Here is a 24092-nt window from a genome sequence, read left to right as displayed (position 1 = left end):
GAATGGAAGGAGGAACCAGATGGGAACCTCCAAGGGAAGAAGGCTCAGAGCCCATGGATTGGAGGTGGTATGATGATGAGTGGTCAGAGGGAGAAGACAGGGAAGAGGAGGCGTGAGAGGGCTTAGTGAGCAGGGGGAGTCTGTGTCAGAGAGAAGTCTAGAATCAGAGGAAGAAGCTGAAGCAGGGGAGGAGGGAGGTGAAGAGACAGAGATGAGTCTGGCTAAAGAGTCACAGGTGTCTCCCCCTTCTGCTGCAACAAGTGTCCCTGTCCGCTGGTTTCCCAAAACCAGAAGAGGCATGAAAAGGGCAGAGGAGAGGTTGGCTTCACACAGGCACGGTCTCCAATTGTTCGGAAAAAGTCTTGCAGAGGAGGGGACTTGGACGGCTGTGGTGAGGCAGGGGCTTTCAGTCTTGGCAACTGATCTATGGGACAAGACCCACCGGGGATGAGCTGCTGTGCTCATTACGCCTGACACTCCACCAAGTTTGCGCAGATCGTGTTCTTGCTAATAAAGAGTTAACGCCAACTTTCAGGGTATGATTTATTGTTGGCTTGCTCCTGTCACCTGCACATTTCCGCCTGCTAAATTTTGGTAGTGAAGCCACAGAATTGATCTTGTGAGGTGATCTGGTCTCCCCCCCCCCTCCCTTGCTGCAGAAAATCCAGATCCACAGCACCCCCACAGGTGACTGTCCGGTCTCTGCTTAAGGGCCTTCACCCGCTGTTCTGGGCCATTGCTACCACTGTTTAACTACTCTTGTCATCCAGAATTTTCTCCTAACCTTGAACACCCACCTGCCCTTCTGTCACTTAAGCCCTTGAAAACTAGTCCTGTCCTCTGAGGCAGCAGTGGAGAATGGGCCTTTGCCCTCTTCTGCGGGGCTACCGTGCAGTGATTTGAAGAGTGCTATCCAGATAAGAAATTTCAAGCCAAAGCAGTGGTTGTGAAATCTAGCAGGTGATGTTTATTGCAGCATAAGTAAACCAGACTTTGTGGATGTGTGTGTGTGTGTGATGTTGTCGAGCTACCAGCCCTCGCCAAAGGACCCAGGAGTCCTGCCTAGGCACCCCATCCTTCAGCCCTCAAATGCTGCTGGCCAACTGCTGCTTCAGCTTCTTGAGTGGCCACATGCAGCCTTAGCTCTGTGAGTGATTTACTGACCCAAGGAGGGTGGCCTGACTTCCTTGCAGTGCCCAGAGGTGGCTCGCAGGCGTGCTGCTGTGCTCACAGCACGGCTCCTGGATTTAGAAGCAATGTGCTCTGATTTACCCCAGTAAACACGGGAGTTAATCTCCATGTTTCAGGACTTGAGGTTGGCCTTTTGTGGCTTCCCTGATCTACCACCCCCCCACCGGGACACGTGTTTGGAAGGGGAAATGGATACCCAAGAGAGCATATCCATCACTGCTGAAGAAAGCAATGGATTCAAGCTTTAGAGGGGCAAAGGATTCACAGCGGCAGGACTGAGGAAGGAACTTCAGTCACAGGGTGGTTGCTGTCAAGATGCTGTTGGGCTCCAACTCCCATCAGGCTCAATCAGCATGGGAAGATGGGAGACGTAGTCCAACGTCTCGAGGGCACAGCGTTGGCTCTGATTTGTTTGTTGTATTTCTCAGCTGCTTTTCTTACAAAGGTAACTCAAAGCAATTTATGTCAAAACCAATGGAAAACAACAATAAAAAACATAAAAACACAAAAATTCAAACGAGAAACACAGTTACTTTTTTTAAAAAAATGACAATAATGACCCAGTACCCACTAATGGAACAACAGCTGGTCCCAGGCAAAAGAAAAAAGGAAGGAAAAGCACAGTCCTGGGATGTTGTCCTTTCCTCGGGCTCCTCTTTGCCTGAGCACAGAAGCAAGAGGAGGTTCTGCATCCTCTCTGGGGAAATGCAATCAAAATGCAAATCTCCCACTGACACACCAGCATTGCCCCTGATAATAAAGACAAATTGCCCGTGCAGACTCCATGGAGATGCCGGCGATAAATCAGCTTCTCTGGTAACCTGCTTTGAGGGACATCAGCTCAACCCCCACCCTGGGGCCACTGGGTGTTTGCGGCCCTCCTCACCCCACATGCCAAGCATGAATGGTCATTTCCCCCTGTAGGTCCGGCCCTATCATTGGGTAGAGTGGGGTTACCTCAGGCAGGAAAACAGGAGAGGGAACCAAAGGCAGTTTAGTCCAGCATCCTGTTTTCGACACCAGCCTCAGCCAGGAGCTTCCAGAAAGCCCAAAAGACAGGCAGGGGGAGATGTCTTCCAAAAGACTGTTGGGCTTTTGGAAACTGGTGCTGTGCTGTTTTTATTGCTTATGTGCTTTAACATATTTTATATACGTATATAGTTTTAATTCTAGCAATTGGTTAATTGATTTTTAATGATAGCTTTTTCTAAAAATAAAATAAAATAGCAGTTCTTTTTTAAAAATCTGTAAGCCACCTGAAGTCCCATCAGGGGAAAAAGAAGGAGCATAAATAAATTTATAATGATGTACAACAACAACAACAACTGCATCATCTGAGATTCACAAGGGCAGTGTTCCTGGAGCTGAAGGTTCCATTAGCTAGTGTGGTTAGAAAGTAGGGCTATCACCTCATCAAAGAAATCTCAGTTAATGGCACAAGGTTCACCTAGCCCAGCGGCCCCCAATTGGTGGTTGGCAGACCCCAGGGGGTCTGCACAACCCACCCAGAGGGTCTGTGGCACATACCTGTTAGCTGTCTGAGACATCCCATACTGGGGGGTTGTGCTCTCACACAGATCAGGTGACTAAGACAGGAGCACAGCCCAGAAGATGCACAACCCAGTTTTGCGCTGGGACACATTGGAAGGGTCACATAACAAAAACTACCACAAAGTTATCAACGTTTTCAAAAGTAGGGGGTCCATGGATCAGCTTTTGAAAGAAGGCCCACAGCTAATTGGGAACCACCGACCATCACACACAGACAAATTCAGGTTGCACAATGAAAGTTGATTTAGAGATCTTGAGAAGCAAAGACTGGAAAGTGATGGGGAAGTGTGCCAGTGTGGTGTAGTGGTTAAGAGCGGTAGTCTTGTAATCTGGGGAACCGGGTTCGCGTCTCCGCTCCTCCACATGCAGCTGCTGGGTGACCTTGGGCCAGTCACACTTCTTTGAAGTCTCTCGGCCCCACTCACCTCACAGAGTGTTTGTTGTGGGGGAGGAAGGGAAAGGATGTTAGCCGCTTTGAGACTCCTTAAAGGGAGTGAAAGGCGGGATATCAAATCCAAACTCTTCTTCTTCTTCTTCTGCCTTGACGCAACCCAACCCAACCCATCAGGATGAGTGCTCAAGTAGCAGGATGCCTGGAAGTGACCGCAGGGGGCTTAAGAAAAAGCAAAGTTAGGGGGTAGGGATGGGGGCAAGACAGAAAAGTTAAGGGATGAAGGGGAATGAATGGTGAGGCTGAGAGCAAGGAGAAAAAGGTTAATGGGTAGGGGAAAGAAAGAGCAAGGCTAGGGGATGGAAAGGGAAGAAGAGAGAGGCAAAGGGGGAGAGCAGAGACAGCTTTTCTCTGCTGACGGAAAGTCCTCTTCTTCCAACGCAGCACAGAAACCAAATGACCTTTCTCATGGTTCCCTGACTCTGCTTTAAGCCAAGGCAAGACAAGCGGCCTGCTGCTTCCACTCAGGCCCCACGTTGCCAACGTGGCATATTGGCTAGTGGCCTCTCTCCCTGGACGGATACGCAGGAGCAGCAGCAGTGTGATGAGTTAAAAGCACGCTGGGTGACTGTTGGCTGGTCCAGGACACCCATCAGACTAAAAAGGTGGGCTGGATTTTTTTTAAAAAAATATATTTTTATTAAAGATTTCTTAGTTTACAAAAATACGTGCATCATCTCTTTTTTCAAATTGCGTTTTCTACTGATCAGTTTCATTTGTTGTGAGACATCAGTGTTATATACAGTATTAGGTTAGGAAGAAAAGAGGGGGAAGGGGAATGGTGAGTAGGGTGGGGTCGGGTGGCAATGATTCTATTCTTCTACTTAGTGTATGTGTGGGTTTTGTGTCAGCTTTTGTGTGGGTTCTCTTACTATTTGCTTGTTGAATTCCTTGGTGGTGAGAGAGGTTGGGGGTGGCCTAGGGTGTGGTTGGTTGTCTTTGGTTCGCTGTAGTGAGATTTGTTTTCGTGTGTGAGTGTGTTTTTGGATCAGGTTAGCCAGATTGATTCGTATGCTGTCGGTGGATTCTTGTTGTCTTGTTGGGCTGCGCATGTGATAAAGGGGAACCATACCGGGTTGAAGGTGTCTTCTTCTATTTGTCCCTATGTCAGTTTCAGTTTATTGGTTAGTTTCTCTAATAAGTCTGTTTTGGGGTGGAAATTTTTGAAGGCCTTTCTAGGGACTGGTTCTGGGCGTCAGTCTGGAGTTAACCACTATCTGCAAATTGCAGCAAATAACTGTGCCCTGATTGTCTAGGTGCTTCCACACTATTTCAAGGATCTGCAAGGCTAGCTGCCCAGGCACTATTTTCCTATGCGAAGTTGCTTGTAAAAAGCTTCCCCACCCCGTTTCTTCCAGTTATGGGAGCAGGTCCAGATCGCAACGATGCGGACTCCAAAAAGGAAGACAGGCAAGGAGCGAGTGATTATAATATGGGAGGAAAGTGAGAGCGGGATCAAGCTCTGGGATTAAGTGGGAAAGTGGGGGCTCCTGGGGGGGCGGGTCAGGGAACATTTAATTAACACTGGAAATCTCCTTTGCTGAAGGAACTCATAAGCAAATGTTATATAACCATCTCAGCCATGACACGAGTCCCCAACGCAGAACCCATGGGCGCCGGTGTGCCTGCCAGCACCTCTTACGATGTCTACCAAAGATAGCAGTAAGCAGCCTCTCAAAAATCTACAATCCACAAAGGGCCACTCGCTCTTCCTGCTCACTTCCTGCCTGCCCTGGGGCAGCCTCTCCTACACTGAACACACACATACCTGCCCATATTTCATGCGATGCCAGGATTTGACACCCACCCATTCTGAACAGAGGAGAGGTGCAAAGAGCTTCTGCCTTTGGGCAGTGGGTTATATGTTTTTCTTCACATCGATGGGAGGCTGACGGGGTGGGGTCACGCCAGTACTATTTTATGGCCTTGGCTCTGTTTCTGTTTTTTCACACACGGCAGCCATTTTGTGTCACACCAATTCTCTGGCTCCCGCCTCCATAGCAGGCATTTCGCATTATGCCATGCACCCCAAAACAGCCGTTCTGAGACAGGCACCACTGAAAATGTGCCCACTGACCCCAAAAGCTTGGAGGCCCCCCAAATATTAAGCACTCATGTGGAATCTCAGTTTTAATTCCACTTCCACTGCTCTTGTCACAACCGCCACAGTGAGTAGTCATGGCTGTTAGCGTGGACGTATTTTGTACAGATAAAGTTGGACTCGACGACCTCTCCGTTCTTTTCAGCACGGTATTTATTCTCCCCTCGAGAGAACGTGACTTCGAGGCAGCCCCCAAATGGAGAGAGAGAAATGTTCAGAATGACGCCCTCGACTATGCTTAGTGCCCTTGGAGGACTATGATTTAAGGAAGGAAGGAAGGAAATCCCAATTAAAAAATCTCTCATGTTGATCTGCCTTTTGCGAGCGAATCGATTTAATCACACAGATTGCTGTTGCCAACAACGCGGCGCTGCCTTCCACAGAAGAGCACAAGATGGAAGCAAAAACAAAAGAGAAAAAGAAATTGCTGTCTTGCAGGGAGAGAGGGAGAAAGGGAGAAAAGAAATTCGCAGCCAAAATGTTAGTCAGAGGCGGGCACCCAGCCTGGCGTGAAATTCAATTACTAGGCAGGTAGGTGGAAATACAAGGGCCCCCAGGAAGGCAGAAATGCAGCTACGAAACAGATCTAGCAGCGAGTTAAAATTAACCCTCTTAATGCTTCAGACGGAGAAGGCCCCTGCCTCGGTATCCAAAAAATATACAAGATGTAGGGAGCAAAATCGGGGCTTACTTCATCCCCATTGTGTTTTCAGTCCCAGGGTTTAGCCAAGAAACATGCCAAGTAAGAATAAATGACAGCTCCTCTGAGTGAGTGCAGAGTGCGAATTCCTCACCCCACAGAATAAGCAGAGAGAAAGCGGGGAGAGAAAGTCCCCATCCATCCTGGCATTAGGGAAATGATACAACGGTGTTTTCCTCACTTCTTTGAGTGTGGTGGCAGCACCTGGTGCATGCTGGGAATGGTTGGGAGGACAGCAAGAAGCCCAGGCAGTAGGTGAAGCCAGAGATGCTGGAAGCCAGAGCCAACCAACTCGAATTTTGTCCCCATCCTCCTCCTCCTCCCCCCTGCTGAGTTCTACAAGGGGCAAAACTGAGATGCAGAAGGAGGAAGCTGGCAGTCAGGGCCATGTGCTGTACTGGCTGTAAGAAAAAGGGCAGGCAGGCAGGCAGAGGTGGCTGGGGTCAGACCAAGGTCTAGTCTCCCACTGCAAGAGCAGTGAGAAATTCCAGGGGCAGCACTTTCCTATCAGCTTTCGGTTTTCTTTGGTTGAGATGGTACAGGAGACCTATATGGTGTATTTCTAATGTTTGTTTTGTTTACGAAAGTACGCCTACAACAGGGATGGTGAACCTCTGGCCTTCCAGATGTTGCAGCACTGCAACTCCCACCCTTCCTCACTCCTGGCCATGCTGCCTGAGGCTCATGGGAGCTGGGAATACTGCTATACCTGGAGGGTCACAAGTTCCCCATCCCTGACACAGAACACACACCCATGCACATGCGCGCACACAAGCCCTCCTTAGTTGACATGTGTGTGGGGAAGTGTCCGACCTTCCCCAGGCTCCGATGGGCACCTCATTTAAAAGCACAGAGATTCCCATCTCTCTAGCAACCACGAGCTCCAATCAGCCAGCGATTCTGGGGTATTTAACCAACAATCCGTATAACAAAAAAAAAAAGTTAAAAGTGGCAACGCTACAAATTAGATGAAACTGCCTCTGAGCACACGCAGAGTGCATCTCCCTCAGCAGTATTCAAGTGTTCATCTTCTGGGTTAGAGCAACATGCAAGGGGGGAAAGTGGGGACAAGCTCCATCCCACCTGTCGCTGTGAGGAGTTGGAGAGTGACTGCCTGCAGCAGGGAGCCTGCTCTACCCGGAATTAAAAAAAGCAGGATTCTAAAACTTGCAGAGAGCCTCTGGGAGCAGAGATAGGTCCCCACGGCAGACCTGTGAAAAGTGGGATGTATACGGGTGTATATTCAACTCCTCCCCCTCCCATGTGTTGCTTTAACTCAGGAAATGCCTGAATGTAAGTACAGTGGTACCTCTAGTTGCGGACTTAATCCGTTTCAGGGTGCCGTTTGCACCCCGAAAAGTTTGCAACTAGAGCGCCTCTTCTGCGCATGTGCGTGGCACGATTGAGCGCTTCTGCACGTACGTGAAGCGCGCAGATCGCTTCTGCGCATGCGCGGGCGGCGAACCCGGAAGTAAACACTTCCAGGTTTGCCGCCTTTGTAAGCTGAAAGTCCATAACAAGAGTGGAACACAACATGAAGTATGACTGTAGAGACTCCTCACACATTGGTAGCTTTATCCTCCATGAATTTGCCTTTCCTTTAAAGCCTTGCACAGCTTGCAGGAATAAAGGCCACAGTCATACCTTGGGTTACAGCCACTTCAGGTTGCGTTTTTTTTTGGATTACGGACTGCCGAAACCCTGAAGTACCAGAATGGGTTACTTCTGGGTTTTGGCGTTCGTGCATGTGTAGAAGTGCTAAATCGCACTTTGTGCATGTGCAGAAGCGCCGAATCGCAACCCGCACATGCGCAAATGCGGGTTGCAAACGTGCATCCCACATGGATCATGTTTGCAACCCGAGTGTCCACTGTAGTTTAACTATGCACTGTGTGAAGGACTTAATTGTCTGTCCCAAATCTTCCAACCTTCAGCTGTGTTGGGGGGGCCTCCAACTTTCAGTATTTTGTGAGGAGAAAAAGCTCCTCCCTAGCCACTTCCTCTAGACCTCTGGACTTCAGAGGGTGGGTCACATAACCTACAATTGGGTCACAGATTAATCTAAGGTAAGTTGCAATAGCAACACTACCACCAGATAAATATATGGTAAAAAAATTAATTAATTAAGAAATGTGTCCCCAAATGCATGCTTGATTCTAGATGTGAAAAAGTTGAAGACTACAGGTCTAGACTAACATGCAGATGGGAACTTAAGTATCCAAGAGGGTTTCACATTTGTCAGAAAATTGTAATGTTGTTCATGGCAGAATAAATGCATCAAAATGCTTTTTAAAAAAAAAGTTTTAAAAGTAAGTAGGACTAGTGGAAAGTGCCCAGTGTTGCTCAGTAATTCTAATGCCCTTCCAAAACATGCATATGTGTCAAGTAGATAAAAACCACTGGATCCAATTGAGTACAAAAGAGCGACTTAAATGCATTGTGACAAATCTTCATTATCGTCTTGTAAATATGTTAACTACAAGAAGGGACAGTTAGCCCTTCTTGGGGGCAATTCTGAAGGCCACCGGGATAGTTTAAAGCAACAACAACAACCTCACCCAAAGTTTGTGTTTATGTTGCTACTACATGGCAAAACTGAGCCGCCCGACTGCTCTCTGTCCGGGTGATTTATGGCTGCCAGGCTGGCCATTATCACTGCTCCGTGTCCGATTTTCTCGCGGGCTGTCGATAGTGGACGCGCCTCCATCCCTGCCCTCTGCTGGATGATTTAGAGGCAGCTGGCATTTGCCGTTAAAGAGGTGGTTTCTCTATTAGCGCCAGGCGGGGGGAGGAATCGACTCCTGTGGATGTGATTTACCGAGGGACCGGGCCCTGGCATCCTGCAGCTCTTATTGACGCCTGCCCCGTGCCGTCCGTCTCCTGTGACAGCCCAATCAATAGCGCTTTGCATTTGCTGTCTGAGTCTATAATATTGGCATGATAAACGGCAGCCCCTGAACACACAGTTTGGCTATGCCTGTGAGCTAGGCCCCATAGGGGGTGGAAGTGGCAGGCTGGGTGTCCCCATTGCTTCAGTCCATGCCAGGGGTAGTGGCTCCACTAACCTGTGGCTGGTCTACCCCTTCAGAGGTCACTTTGGTCACACCTTGTGAGGGGAAAGGTTGACATTTGCCAGAGCCTGGCAGGGTTGGCACCAGAAAGTATGACAGAGGGCCCCTCCAGACGTCCTTTTTATTTTGCATTCATGATGATTTGTGCCCATGATGGTATCAGGGAGGTCATACACAATCAAGGAATCATAAGGATGTCTCTCCAAACTGGAAATCACTTCTCAGGTGGTGACTGCTTCAGGATTGTACCCAAACTGCTAAATAGAAGGCTTGCAAACCGTGAGGTTTACGGAAATAAAAACTTCCCTCCCAACCTGCCTCTCTAGCTACTTACCTAAATGGGTACACACACCTGTATGAAACAGCCCCATGTGGACTGAGTGGCCATAGAATGGGGAGTTTTGTAGGTGGGGGCAAAGTTCATTTTGCCTGGGAAAACGAAAGAGTTTAAGCTCACATCAGAGGGCTGCAGGATGAGTCAGATAGGTGGCAATTGTTAAAAAACACACACCAAACACCTTTCAGGAATCTGAAATTCTGATCACTGGACAAGAGGAACTTGAAACAGTCAAAGAAACATTACTGTTGCCACATCCATACCATATATTTAAAGCACATTTATGCCACTTTGACAGTCACGGTTCCCCCACCACAAAGAATCCTGCGAGCTGTAGCCCTTGCAGAGCTACAATTTCCAGCACCCTTGCCAAACTATAGTCCCCAAGATTCTCTGGGGAAAACCATGCACTTTAAATGTATGGTGTGGATGTGATAGGTGTGAAGTCCAGGGTGTCAGCCAGCCACCTAGCCATGCCCCTCCCAAATACTCCATTCCTTTCCTTTCTCCTGCTTTCTTCCTAGTCCTCAACCCCCTCAGTAACTCCCCATCCTATGGCCACTCAGTCCACAAGGGGCTGTTTCATACAGGTGTGTGTGCCCACTTAAGTAAGTAGCTAGAGAGGCAGGGAGGGAGGGAAATTTGTATTTCCGTCAACCTCAGGGTTCGCAAGCCTTCTATTTAGCAGTTCTGGTACAATCCTGAAGCAGTCACCACCTGAGGAGTGATTTCCAGTTTGGAGAGACATCCTGATGATTCCCCCCTCCAGCCCCCAGCCCCTCAGTATCGCTCTTTCCCTTGCCCACAAGGCAGCCGCGGCGACTTCTTGAAGCTACTGTTGGAGGAAACTGCCTGTGCTGAATACTAACCACCTGCTTAGGATGTGACTCGAATACCACATCTGGAGGGGAGGGCAGGGGAGACGGACGTGTGCCAGGCACACTCTCCCCGAGCTCAGCATTCCTGGCACGCCCCACATGGGCCCAGCTGTTGAGGCAGAGAGACCCTCGTGGTGGTGGGGAGCAAAGTTCTTGCCCCTCCAAGAGCAGCAGCAATTCACTTCAATATTCAGTCTGGGTGGGACAGGTAAAACATCCTTTACCAATGTTTGAAAACCCCCAAAGCTGTTGATTTAGAGTCTGCTTGCAAATGCAATAATAAAGAGCCCACTTGTGATATACCAGTGGTTCAGTGCTCGGACACCGTTCTGGAAATGGTCTAGTATAATTCTACCACAAATACGCTGATACTACGTCAACAACCTGTTGTGGAATACACCTGCCAAAAAACCCACCCATCTGGAGGGGCCCTGAGGCTCTCGTAAGGGACAAGATGGTGGTAGCTTCTTTTCATTCACATATGTAGAGAGAGGATGGATCTTACTTTAATAGTAAAAGACATGGCTAACTTAGGTTCATTAGTTTCAATGGGTCTGCTCTCAGCAGAACTTAGATGGATGCGACTTTCTGAACGGAAAAATGAGAAGCTTAAGAGACTTGAAAACCATTATCAATCCTTACTGATTGCCTCCCGGTGAGTTTAGAGAATGGGGGCGATATTTGGATAGAGAACTTCTCATCTCGTCTTCTCTGCAAAAGGACTTTCTACTTACCAAAGCATGAAGTGCAGTTTGGACAGCAGAGACGAGACCAAAGGAAGAGGGAAAGGCGCCTGCCCTCCCTCCTTAGGGAGAAGGGAAATGGCTACTTCGTGGCTCACGGCAGATGGTATTTACAGCAGTATTTAATCAATTTAGAAATCAGGCAAACATGAAGTAAGCCCAGCCACTGTCATTCATTCATCTGGGATCTGCTGTTTCTCCAACAAGCTAAGCCATTCTCTGTTTCCTCACTTAGCGATTGATGAGCTAAGAGCTGTATTTATGAGCCTTTGATTAATATGCCACTGCCTCATTCACTTAATTCTTTTTTTAAAAGATTATTAAGAAGGGCTGATTTTGAGCAGAGGAATTTTTTAAAAGGAGAGATTGCGCGAAGGCTTGCCTCTTATAATTTGTTGAAACTGGAACGGCTAGTGTAAATAAGAGACAGAATTTGGGTGCAATTGTCATTGCTCAACGGGAGAGCGCCTGCTATGGATGAAGAAGGCACCAAGTTCAGTACCCAATATCTCCAGACAGGACTGGGAATGTCCCCTGGAGAGCAGCTGCTGCTTCATGTAGTCAATGCTGAACTAAATGGACCAATGGTTTGACTTGGCACGTTGGTATTTCTTTTTGCTTGCAGTTTGGTTTGTAAGCTGCTAGGCAGCACGTAAATCAGGGGTTGTCCTGTTTTGATGCCAAATCCCTTGGGGAAAGCTGGATGGCAACAGCCAGGAGTTGCAGGACCACGGATAGCTCCAAGGGGATAAATTGCTCCAACAAAGATTGAGAAAGCAGGCATTCTTTCAAGCCCTTGCTTCTGGATTACCTCTCCCAAGCTTCACCCACTTGTAGACAACTTTTGATTCTTAGAGGACTAAGCTGAAGACTGGCGCCCCTCCTCCACCCCCAAACCTCCCACCTGGTGAGATCCCTGTGCCACTGAACCAGCGAGGTACTGTGCAGTGCCTTTGGCTCCTTGGGGTGGGGGGAGAAGGTGCCTATGAAGGTCCTGGCCCCACATCCCCTAGTGGTATGGGGAGGTTGTTCTGGCAGATCCTGTCTGTCAACCTCAAGCTCGGTGGTCTCCTGATCTCCAGGGGCAGGCCTTGAATCTGGTTCCGCTGCTGGAGAATCCACAGCCTCCAACTCAGAGCCTTGATCACTGCTGGACTCTGGGGTCATGACTGGGATAGCAGATGGGGTGCCCTCCAGATATCACTGGACTTCAGCTCCCATCATCCCTGACCCATTGGCCATGATGGTTGGAGCTGATGGGAGTTGGAGCCCAACCACATATGGAAGTCCACAAGTTAACTGCTCCTGCATTGAGTGTGATTTCTGCATCCCAGGGGGGTTGGACTAGATGACCCTTGAGTTCCTTCCAACTCTACATTTCTATGATTCTATTTTTTTCTGCTTCAGTATTATTTCTGCCTCAGTAAAGAGGGGTGAACCTCTTTGGGAAAGGAAGGATTTTTTGAATACCCTTTGGACAAAAGAAATCTATGTATTTGTTTTATTTTAAAAATTATATCCCACTGCATTTCCAAAATTTCTAAATGCCTAACAAATCCAAAGATTGCAATATCAAAAGCCACAGTAATAATTTCAGAACAGCCTCAGAACTAAAGCAGCGGCAGAAATTATGGTGTTGTGCGATTAAACTAGCTATGCGACCCCCAAACACGTATGATCTAGTTGAGATTCCTGCATTGCAGGGGGGTTGGACTAGATGACCCTTGGGGTCCTTTCCAACTCTACAATGCTATGATTCAATGAAATAAAGCAGGGTGAAGGGAGGGAAAAAAAAGAAAACTGCCATGTTTTTAAGCAGCCATATGCTTAGCAACTGCTTGAAGCCACACAGTGATGGGCCTTATGCACCTCCTTTGGAAATGGGTTTCACAGGGCGGGGTCCACTACGAAAAAAGCCGTCTGGCCTTGGTCATTGCCACCTGCGGCTCATGAGGCTGGGAGCAGGACTTCAGGTGATGACTGGAGGTTGTGTGGAGGAAGATAACAAAGGTCCTTTGACACAGCAGGAACATTTTAAAACACTGCAGGGGGTTGGACTAGATGACCCTCGTGGTCCCTTCCAACTCTACAAGTCTGTCTATTTGTCTGTCTGCCTGCCTACTTCTTTTCAGCCTTAGGGCCACATGCCAGCAGAGGGGAAGCAAAGGGCAAAGGTTGGTGGAGCAATGAACACAAATATTAGCTCTGTGCAGTAGGGTATTTTTTTACACTCGCTCACACAGCCCTCTCTGTCCTCTATCCAGACAAGTAAAAGGCTTTTTCAGAGTTTAAGGACACATCCCAGCCAGGAAAACACTCTCCGAGAGTGTGCAAAGCAAGGCTGGTGAGGGATGTGACCATGGGTGGGGTATCCAAGTTTTATTGGGGGGCAGGCTTTATGGGGGGGACTTAACTGTGATGCAATTGGCCACTTAGTTAAGTATTTTTATTTTTATTTAATTATTTACTTGATTGGGGGGGGTAGCTGCCCCCCAGGTTATACCCATGGATGTGTCCCAGGTGGAGTTTTTAAGTCCTGGGTAGAGGGCAGGCATATTCACCCCCTGGAGGCTGAGATTCCCCATGCCTGTTTTATAATACAGATTACTGAAATTATTAGAAGAAAAGCCTGAGGTTCTGCAGTAACATTTTTTGATTATAGATGTTTTGGTATGACAAATTACTATTTATGAAAATTAACGGTATTTCCCACTCTCCTCTCCACTCCCCACCCCCATGGTTGGAAGCAGATGATAGGCTTCCCCGTCCCCCCCCCCCGTCACATCCTGAAGAGTTAAAAGTGCTTGTGCCTCTGATTAAGCAGGGATGGTAAGTTTTTGCATCACCCCACTTCTATCTTTGGTTAAACAGGTAGGGTGGGTTTTTGGTGTTGATTTAAAAACCCTACCAAGCCTGTTTGAGTAGAAGTGACAAACGCCTCCCTCAAGCCACTCTCATCTCTCTTATGAACTGTCACCCGTTAGATTTGGAAAAACATGGCCTCTCCCTTCCTTAACCAACTTCGCAGGGCTGCTGTGAGGCCACAATGCTGTTCCAAGGTCTTCAGGCAGGACAATAAATGTCGCCTGCAACCCAAGCGAGGAAAGCGAGGAGCAGCCTGATTCTGTATTCTCCGGAGCCACTCAGCTCTCCAGATGGTGGGGGCCGCATTTGCAAATGGAATGAGGAGAGCCACAGTCAGGCAGAAATCAAACATGTATTTTAAAGCACTTTAATTATCACTCCGGAAATCTCCCCTCCCTATCCCGCTTCAGTTAATGCACACATTACCACAGTTCGAAAGTTACGCTGTTCCTGTGTTAAATGTCAGCACACTCTCTCCAGCTAGAGTGGGAAAAGGCACACGCAAACACACACACACTGACTGCCTAGAAAACAGAAGCATATAGCTGGAAGTGGGGGGGGGAAGGCTCCATAGGCCGTTCAGCTGAACTTCCTGCGAAAGATTCAGGGCAACAGCATCCCCAGAAGATGACAGCATCATCTGCTTGGAGGCCTCTAGAGAGGCAGAGCTCACTATCCCTCTACGCTAGGGCTGGGGAATCTGTGGCCCTGCAGACGTTGTTGGGACTCCCATCAGCACCAGACAGCATGGCCAATGGTCAGGGATGATGGGAGATGGAATCCAGCAACACATGGAAGGACACAGACTCCACACCCCTGGCCAAGGCAATCGGTTTCACGGTTGCATGTTTCCATCTATTAAGAAGTTGCTCCTGATGTTCAGATGAAATCTACCAACCTGTCACTTGTCAATCAGGTTGAAACCCTGTCCTTTTCTATGGGATAAGCCCCATCTGTGCTATACATTTAAAGCAGTATCATACCACTTCAAATCACCACGCCTCCCCCAAAGAATCCTGGGAACTGTAGTTTGTTAACAGTGCAAAGAACCGGAAGGAGATCCCTATTCCCCCTGAGAGCTGCAGTTCCCAGAGATACCTGAGCAGAGTTATTGGCTGTTAACCACTCTGAAAATTATAGCTTTGCATAGGGCAGCCATAGGCAAACTCAGCCCTCCAGATGTTTTGGGACTACAACTCCCATCATCCCTAGCTAACAGGACCAGTGGCCAGGGATGATGGGAGTTGTAGTCCCAAAAAACATCTGGAGGGCCAAGTTTGCCTATGCCTGGCATAGGGAATAGGAGCCTCCAAATAACTCTTAGGGCACTTAATAAACTACAGTTCCCAGGAATCTTTGTGGAATGATACTGCTTTAAATGTATACTGCAGATAGGGCCACAGCCCTTCAGTTATATAAAGGCTAGGATAAAGTCCCCCTGCCTCCTGGGCAGCCTTTCTCCAGCTAAAAACATATGCAGGGGACTTCCAGACTGTCAATATTTGGGGTGGGATTCAGCCGCACACTGGCAAATTCAGGTTGCACAGTTGAAGTTGGCTTGGTGATCTTGCACAACAACTCCACCAACCCCACAAATCAGACCTTTTGTAATAAGGAAAACTGGACAGAAAATGAACTAGAAACTGACAAAGTTTGCACACCAAGTTTCCATACTGGAAGAAGTTAACATATGCACATAGATTTGAGGAGCTATTTGCAGCTCTACACAAGAATGGAGGGTAAAGGGTTAACAATGCACATCAAGAGGAGCAAAAAGGCTAAAAAGCTCTTTAAGCGGCAGGTGTGAAACCAGGGGGCACTTCCAGACTAATCTGGTGTTCCTCCAGATTTGCTTAGAGAGAGATTAGATGACCTTGACTATTTCGTGAGAATTCATTCCGATTTGTTTGTGGGGAGGTCAAAGCAAGTGTTATCCTATACTTTTCCCATTATTTTCCTTATCGCAAAAAAGTCTGATCATTTTGGGTACCGGGTTTGTGGTGCAAGGCCTCCCAATTAGCTATAACTGCGCAACCTGAATTTTGCCAATATGTGATTGAACCCCACCAGGAAATAACATTGAGGGATGCAGGTGGCGCTGTGGTCTAAACCATTAAGCCTGGGGCTTGCTGATCAGAAGGTCAGCAGTTCGAATCCCCATGACGGGGTGAGCGCCCGTTGTTCGGTCCCAGCTCCTGCCCACCTAGCAGTTCAAAAACATCAAAGTGCAAGTAGATAAATAGGTACCACTCCGGACATTCAAAGCACATTCGAAATACATTCGTTTCCTAAAAGCATTCTGGGCACTGTAGTTTGTTAAGTGCACCTGGGAATTGTAACTCTATGAGGGGCAAACTACCATGGCCAGAATCCTTTGAAGGAAGGAATGTTCTGAATCTGCTTTAATGTGTACACAGCCTTGGTCTCAGATTGGGGTCAGACCTCTCCCACTTTCAGTGACTTTTAACATGCCATTGCTTGCACACCTCCAAGTCTGTCTTTGCGACAATAAGATCTAAAAAATTGCTCTTTTAAAGCAAGTTGATTTTTACTATTATTATTATTTATTAAATTTGTATACCGCCCTTCATCTGTAGATCTCAGGTTGGCTGAGGATTCTCAAGATGCTAAATCCTTTGCCCAGTACAAGATTCCCCGCTTGCATGGTGACATTTGCATGGAGGTTGCACACAAAAGAGTCGCTGACCTAGACCCGCACCCACCCCAGCAAAAAGTGTCACGCTGCTGCTACTCCTGCATCTTATCAGCCCTTGTTGAGGAGTGCAAGGTGTGTCTCCCACTCCTTCCCTCCGCTCCTCTAAGTGTCACATTTGCACGTTATTCTTCTCTCAACGCATCCTCTGCTGCCGAATTATCAGTCTGAATGTGTGAGAGCAAAGACTGTGTCCCAGAGCAGCTTTAATTAACAGACTCGACTCCCTCTCAGACAGACAAGTGTATTGGGGGGGGGGTGGAATGTAGGCTGAAGGGAGGCAAATAAGAAGGAAAGGCAGTGGGGGGGGGAGAGCAGGTATTTTGGAGGAGGTGTGGGAAGGCAGAAGGAATGCACATTCAAAGTTGTTTTTGGAGACTAATTCATACCAATAATAATAAGGATTACACCAGGCAATGGGAGGTCATCCATTAGGGCAAATGGCATGTTGCTCCACCAACCACAGCGTGCCCTCAGCCAGTGCCTCCTTAGTCTCAGTATTGCTCCTTGTAGAACTCAGCAGGGAAGGAGATGGGGGCTTTGACTGTCACCGGCTCCAGCTCCCTGGTTTCCACTCGACCAGTCACAACAAGCACCACCTCCCTCTGGCGTGGGGAGCACCATTTTCACTGACTTTGGAGCAGACACACTTACCCGCACCCCAATCCTGTGTTGCACCATTAATACAGGCGGGGCTGCCTTTGTACACTGATTGGAAGCCTCCGTTAGCGCAGAATGTGGCTGCCCAACTATGGCCGGGTTCAAGACATTGGCTGCCTGTATGCTTCCGAGCCCGGTTCAAAGTGCTGGTTTTGACCTGTAAAGCTCTCTACAATTCAGGACCCCATATCTTCTGGAATGCCTCTCCTGGTATGAACACAACCAGACACTTAGTTCTTCTATGGGGGCCCTTCTCCAGGTCTCCACTGAGGGAGACTCAGAGGGTGGTGACAGGTGAGGGGGGTCTTTTCAGTGGTGGCTCCCCATGTATTGAATGCTATTCCTGGAGAGGTTTGCCTGGTGCCTTCCTGACCAGAGTCATAACTGGGGGGGCACTGCCCTGGGCTCCCAAGCGGCTAGCTATGCCACTGTTCCTGACACCTTTTCAGTGCCAATTAAAAATTTACTCCCCCCCTGCCAAGCTTTTGATGGATTGAGCAGTTGTTTTTCTGTTAGTGTGTTGCCAAAGCTTTCTGTGTCTGTTATTGGGTTTGTGTGTATCTTATTTCTGCATTTGTATACATTTGTTAATGTTTTCTGTGACATTGTTAATGTTATTCACTATTTATATTTACATTTTTAAAATTTGTTGTAAGTCACTTGGAGACCTCTCAGTAACAAGTGACTAATAAGTTGTTTCGTTTTGCTTTTAGTACGTTTTCTGATCAAACTCATACTTTCCAGTCAAAAAAGGATAAATTATAAGCCACATTTCTTTCTTTCTTATTATGGACAGAGATATATGTGTGTATATATATATATATATATATATATATATATATATATATATGTGTGTGTGTGTGTGTGTCAATGTTAATGTTACTAAATCTACAAAGAAGAAACATTATGTGTACCAAAATAAAACTTTTAAAAAGGTTATTTAGTTAAAATATCTCCCAATGTCACATACAGGTTTACTTTATCTTGCATTCTCTCAGTCCAATAAGAAATACACAAGCTCAGTTTTTCATGAAACTTAAAATAACATCAATAGCAACACTTACATTTGGCCGGGAGGCGATACCCACAGCTAATCTTGGCTTTTCCAGTCTCGCAGCCACTCAGGGTCCGGCATTCCTCTTTGAGCAAAGGCCCCGCAGCACGATGGATGCAGCCGTCCACTAGCAAAGGAATGTAAAAAAACACCTTGTCAATGTAAGAATCAGACTCGGGCATAAAGATATGGGCAGCACTGCACACACCTTGTATCAGGTCAGGAAACTTGTTCATCCCAGCACAGTCTTACCTGCCTTGATTGGAAACAGCTCTCCAGTAGAAAGAATTAGTCACATCCAACACCATCTATTCAAAGCACAGGTGTACCATTTTAACAGTCTTGCAAAGAATGCTGGGAAATGTAGTTTGTTTAGAGTGCTGGAAGGGAATTGTAGCTCCGTGAGGAGTCTCCTAACAGCTCTTAGATTTGCTTAACAAACTACACTTCCCAGAATTCTTTGGGGGAAGCCATGGCTGTCAAAGTGATATACAGCTGCTTTAAATGGATGGTGTGGATGTTACCAGCCTTTCTCATCGCCTGTTAACGCCATCCTTCCGAACACCACTCCCAACTTTTAAACTAGATAGAACCTGGGACTTCCTGCATGTAAATCTGATGTTCTGCCACTAAAATATGGCTTCTTCCCTGCAAAACACTCCTGTGAAATCTCTGTTCTGACTGAAATAGTAACTGCAGTTTCCAAATACTGCTCCTTTCAAGTTTCCTTTCCACTGCTCCTTTCCTGTAGTGCATTTTCCTCGACTTGGGTCACATCCACATCAGAGACTTAAAGCACATTGCTTCCCCCCAAAGAATTCTGGGAACTGTTAAGTTGTGGGTGCACATATCAGACAACACAGCGATTCTTCAAACAGTTCTTGTTTATTCACAGGCCAGAACAGAACTGAACTGAAGGGTTCAGGCAGCCTGCTTATATAGAACTCCAGTACAACATAACTGTAACAATTTTCTAAAACTATTCAATCAATGAACGTCACTTTCGATTCCTTATTTGCATAACTATCTACAGTATCCCCCTGCTGGCCCAGGGTGAGAACTTCAGTACATAACAGGAACTGTAGTATGTTAAGGGTGCTGGGAAATATACCATTGCTGGGAATCATAAATGCGGAGAGTGCTGCTGCAGTCAAGCCCTCCTTGTGGACTTCCCACTGAGACATCTGGCTGGCCACTGAGCTAACAGGAAACTAGACTAGATGGGCCTCTGGCCTAATCCTGCAGGGCTCTGCTTATTCTCTTACTACACGGACCCTCCATGTGAAGAGGCAGTATACCTCAGAATACAACTTGCTGAAGTCAAACAATGGGGAAGGGCCATTGCCTTTTACACCTGGCTTTGTGAGCTTCCCAGAGATTGGTTGTTTGTAGAAAGAGGATGCTGGACCTGATGGATCGTTAGCCTTCTCCAGCAATTTTTAGGTTATAAGGATTTTGGTGGGGGGAGAGAAGGAGAGCGTGGCCGGGTGTTCCAAGGCCTAAAGGGGATGGGTGATTTGCTGTCCACTCTCGAGTACATTAGAGAGAAGCATTGATCAGGAGGGTCCATTATTAGCTCATTCACAGTCCATCTCCTAATCCATAAAACAATATTTTATCAGCTGTACTCCAAGGGGAGTCGATAAAAACCACAGAGGCAATGGGCAATTTTTTGATCGTACAAAGCTGTCCCCTCCCCCAACCCCCGTTAGCCTGGCTCTCTATGTGGGCGCAAATGAGAGGAAGAGATATAAATACACACATTGACTGTAGGAATCAGACAACTGTAGCCAGGTAAGTAACCCAGTGTGATGGGCGGCAGGGGATATACACCGCATGTGTGTTGTAATGGTTAGTGTGTCCTGTTAGGACTTGGGAGACCAGAATTCAAATCCTCACTCAGCTATGGAGCTCACTGGACGACCTTAGACCAATCGCTGCCTCTCAGCCAAACAGGGGGGTTGTGAGGATAAAATGGAGGGGGGAATCATGTATGCCACCTTGAGCTAATTGGTGGAAAGGTGGGATATAAATGTAATACTACTACTAACTTCTGAAAAGAGAGACTGGAAGTTGAGAGAGGATGCCTGGTCTAAAGGGATTGGCTGGATTACACCAGCATTCAACACACATTTGTTGCAAGCCCCATTTGTCTTCGCTGCTTTTTTCAGATGGTGGGCTCCTTCACGTGGCCTGTTTATTGATATTTCCCCCAGATTCACTTGCACTAAGCTTCCATGGAGGTTATGTGAAGCCCAGCTCTTTATTGAACATTTATTTTGATTTGTTTGTGCATTCGCTCTGATTTGTCTTCCTGTCCATCAGTGGTTATCCCACACTTTCCAATGCATTTCTCCATTGCTTTCCAAACTGTTAGAAGTCAGTGGATTGTTTTTAAGTGGATTTGTTGCTGTAGGGCAACACAGCACTTTAATCCACCTCAATTGTGCAAATCTGAAATTTCCTGCACATGACTGAATCCCTCCTGCAAAACAGTGACAGTCTAGAGTCAACCTGTACGTCAACTAGGGTTGCTAAACCTATTTTTCCAAACGCCATAACCCCCACCCAGCCCTACCCACAAAGTTTCAAACCCCAGAGCAGACCTAGCAGCAAACCAGACTAGATGTTATTTCCCCATCTGAAGAAGTAGAACAGATATAAATTCAATAGATACATGTCCACTGAGCAATAATGCAGGCGTATTATTTCATATGCTCCAACTGCCCCTAACAGGGACAGTCACTGTTTTCTGGGACTTGACCTTGGTAATCTCCAGCCCCTGTGTAGTTGTCACTGCTTTTGCTTTTGGGGAATGTTTGCATTTTTGGGTTCAGGTGTTAGGAGTCACCATTTCCCACCTCCCTCCCACCAGTAAAATCTCAGAGTGGAGAAGCATCATGTCCTTGGTGCTTGTGCACCTTAATGCAGTTGCTGAGGTGTATTTCGAAATGTTGATAACCCACTTTGTTCAGCTCTGATTATCCTAGCATATTCTTAACCGCCCTCTTGGCTTCTAAACTGGTGGAAGATGGGCTGCTGCAGAAGGAATGAACACAGGAAGAAAACAGGTGAAGCAGAACCTTCCAAAATGTACAAGACTGAGTGTGTGGCTGGTGCTTTGTGTGTGCGCACAGACTCAGGGAATCTCTCTGGGCAGAGGCGCATAAGATTATCTATGCAAGGTGTGAAGAAAGTGGAGAGTGAGAAGTTTTTGTTCCTCTCTCATTATGCTAGAACTCTGAATGGTGAAAGTTTCAGGACAGAGAAAACAAATTGACTTCATTACACAGTGCACAGCTTAATGGTGGAACTCCCTGCCACATAATGGCTACTAGCCATATTGGCTCTTCTTACGTTCTTAACCTTCTTAGGTATGAGGATTGTAGCGTTACAAGCTTGTCTCTGTTCTTGCCTGTGAATTTTTCAAGAGTCCACTATTTATGCTTATTATGTAGGGGGATGACCTGGGGTGGGGAGATGAGGACTAGGGGCAGCTAGAGGGTATTGCTGTGACCAATGCGCATTGGTGCCAGTTCTGCAGCTTGAAATGGAACTGATGGGGTGAGAGGAGACAAGGATGCTTTCAAGCCCAACTGTCCTGACGCTCCCAATAATGGTGGGAGGAAGGCGGGATGTGTGTGCGCTTGTTGGCATCTGGGCTATTTCTGGCAGCGTACAAAGCAGGGGGCCTCCGGGGAGGCGCCTGTCATCTCCGTTCACCACAAAGGAGATTGTGCCCAAGGTTAGCAGCTCCCCCCCCATCTCTCTCTCTCCCCGCCACCCCCCGCCACTCCAACTCCCGTTCTTCCAAGCTTATTCTTGTGCTGTGTTTGACAGGCCCGAGGCCTGAGGCCTATACAGCGGGGAACCCAGGCAGCAGCCAAGCAGAAATTCCCACACTTAATACAGCCTTGCCTACCCTCGGCAACCATAAGCCCCTTCCCCTTGCCAGCTCTGGATCGAGACAACCTGGAAGGCTCTATGTGCAGCTAATCCCCACAATTATAATTGCAGAGGAGGATTTTGACTGGCCCAGCCAAAATCTCCTTCTGCTGGCCAGTTGTCAGAACACAAGGATGTAAAACCCAGGTGTGATAGAGAGAGAGAGTATTTGTGTGCATGTGATTTTCCTGCTCTTTATATGGTGCATTTTTATTTTAGAAAAAGGAAAGAAGGAAGGAAGGAAGGAGCCAATCTCCTTCAGAGAGGGCACTCTACACATGCTCAATAACGCTGTCTTGAAAAGACATTTTGAAAGGCAAGATACTTTGAATTATCAAGAAGTTCACTCTTAAAACCCTTCAAATAAAATATATTAGTACTGCTCAATGAAAGGCACCATGCATGTGCTCAGAGGCACCTGAACAAATTTCAGGCTCTATTTCCAAGTAGAAATTTTAATGTATCCTGCATATATGGGTGATGACTGCATATGTCTGTTTCGCCAGGTGCACATAGGGTCTGTTCTCAAGTTTGCCACAGGCACATGGATATAGCTCTGTACCCTCCTCTCTTCCTAGACCATGGCAGCGCTTGCCTGCATGCCTCCTCTCAGCAGTGGATGTGGAGGAACGCATATGGTTGCCTAGCAACTGCATCTGAGAGACTTTGGGCCTACCTGGACCAGGGATGGAACTCTGATGGCTAAAGGGTCCCTCATCTGGGACAAATGCTCCATTCATTATGCCCCCCCAGCAAGGAAGATGCACCCCCTCTGTCTCCCCTGTAGTCACTTGATGGACTGCTCTCTCTTCCCTCCCCCTGGCCTGCCCTCAGTCCTTGAATCAGCTGTTTTTCCGCCCCGACACCCAGCTTGTTAATGCGAATGAGTTTTGCCATCACGCATGGTTCCCCATCTCTTCCGCGCGCCGATACTCCCACACAGAGATGCTCTGAGATGGAGACCAAAAGTGACATATTTCAAGGAGACCCAGAGAGGGCAGAGGATAAGGGGGGTGGGGGATGGCGCTAGTCAAGAGGGTCCCAACTTAAAGGAAGCAAGAAGACAGAGGTTAGAAAGTGGGACATCCAGGTCATCTTAGCACCAATGGAACCCTTCAGCCATTGCCATTCCAGAGACCCATGAGTTGTATTAGTTTATGTTGACTAAATCTGTATAAATTTGCATATGAGGAAAGAGGGAGGAGTATATCTTGACCGAAAAGCTTACTGGTTGTAGCCAACTAAGTTCTACTCAGAGTAGACCCACTGAAATAGGTGAACTTAACTTAGTCCTGTCTATTAACTTCAATGGGTCTACTCTGAGTGAGACTAGCACTGTATACAACCCATGCTTCCTTTGTGTTTAGATGATGCACAAACAGACTGTGGGGGGCACTGTCATTAGAAGGGGCCTCTCCCCCCCCCCCCACATTATCACACACAGGAGGGAATGCCTTTTTTAAGGCAGCCTTTACCCGTTGTGATTTGTATTTATATTGATTTAGAAAAAATGAAAGAAACCCAAATACGTTAAAAAGCTGCTCCCTGATTAATTAGGGCCACCTTTTTAGTTGATCAGAATGTTTTTGACTGACTAAGCATTGAAGCCCTTGTTATTGCTAGTGATTTGTATATAACATTTAGCAGACGTGACAACCCAACTCTTATTCCCCTCCTATCAATACTTATTCCCCTCCTATCAATACTTGATTTCTAGCCACTGGCATTCCCATTTTATAGATGAGGTGCTGAGGCTGAGAGAGGAAACCAGCGTGTACTGTTGCACTGGACTCACAGAGACTCTTGAGTGATGTGGGGGACTGCTGTGGAGT

At 47.3% G+C, this 24092-nt stretch overlaps 1 protein-coding gene across 4 annotated transcripts in view; it reads right to left on the bottom strand.

Moving 5' to 3' along the window:
* MACROD1 (mono-ADP ribosylhydrolase 1) overlaps window positions 1-24092 on the bottom strand; it is a 309756-nt gene that overhangs the window by 9481 nt on the left and 276183 nt on the right. For all 4 annotated transcript variants that reach the window (XM_083591912.1, XM_083591911.1, XM_083591914.1 and 1 more), the window contains one exon: window positions 18326-18442. In XM_083591912.1, the coding sequence (XP_083448038.1) occupies window positions 18326-18442 (117 nt within the window). The remainder of the gene's footprint in view (window positions 1-18325; window positions 18443-24092) is intronic.

The sequence above is a fragment of the Podarcis filfolensis genome (assembly GCF_964270895.1).
Source record: "Podarcis filfolensis genome assembly, chromosome: 16".
NCBI classification, from domain to species: domain Eukaryota; kingdom Metazoa; phylum Chordata; class Lepidosauria; order Squamata; family Lacertidae; genus Podarcis; species Podarcis filfolensis.
Note: the sequence above shows the minus strand (reverse complement) of the source record. Positions and strands in the feature narration are given on the sequence as shown.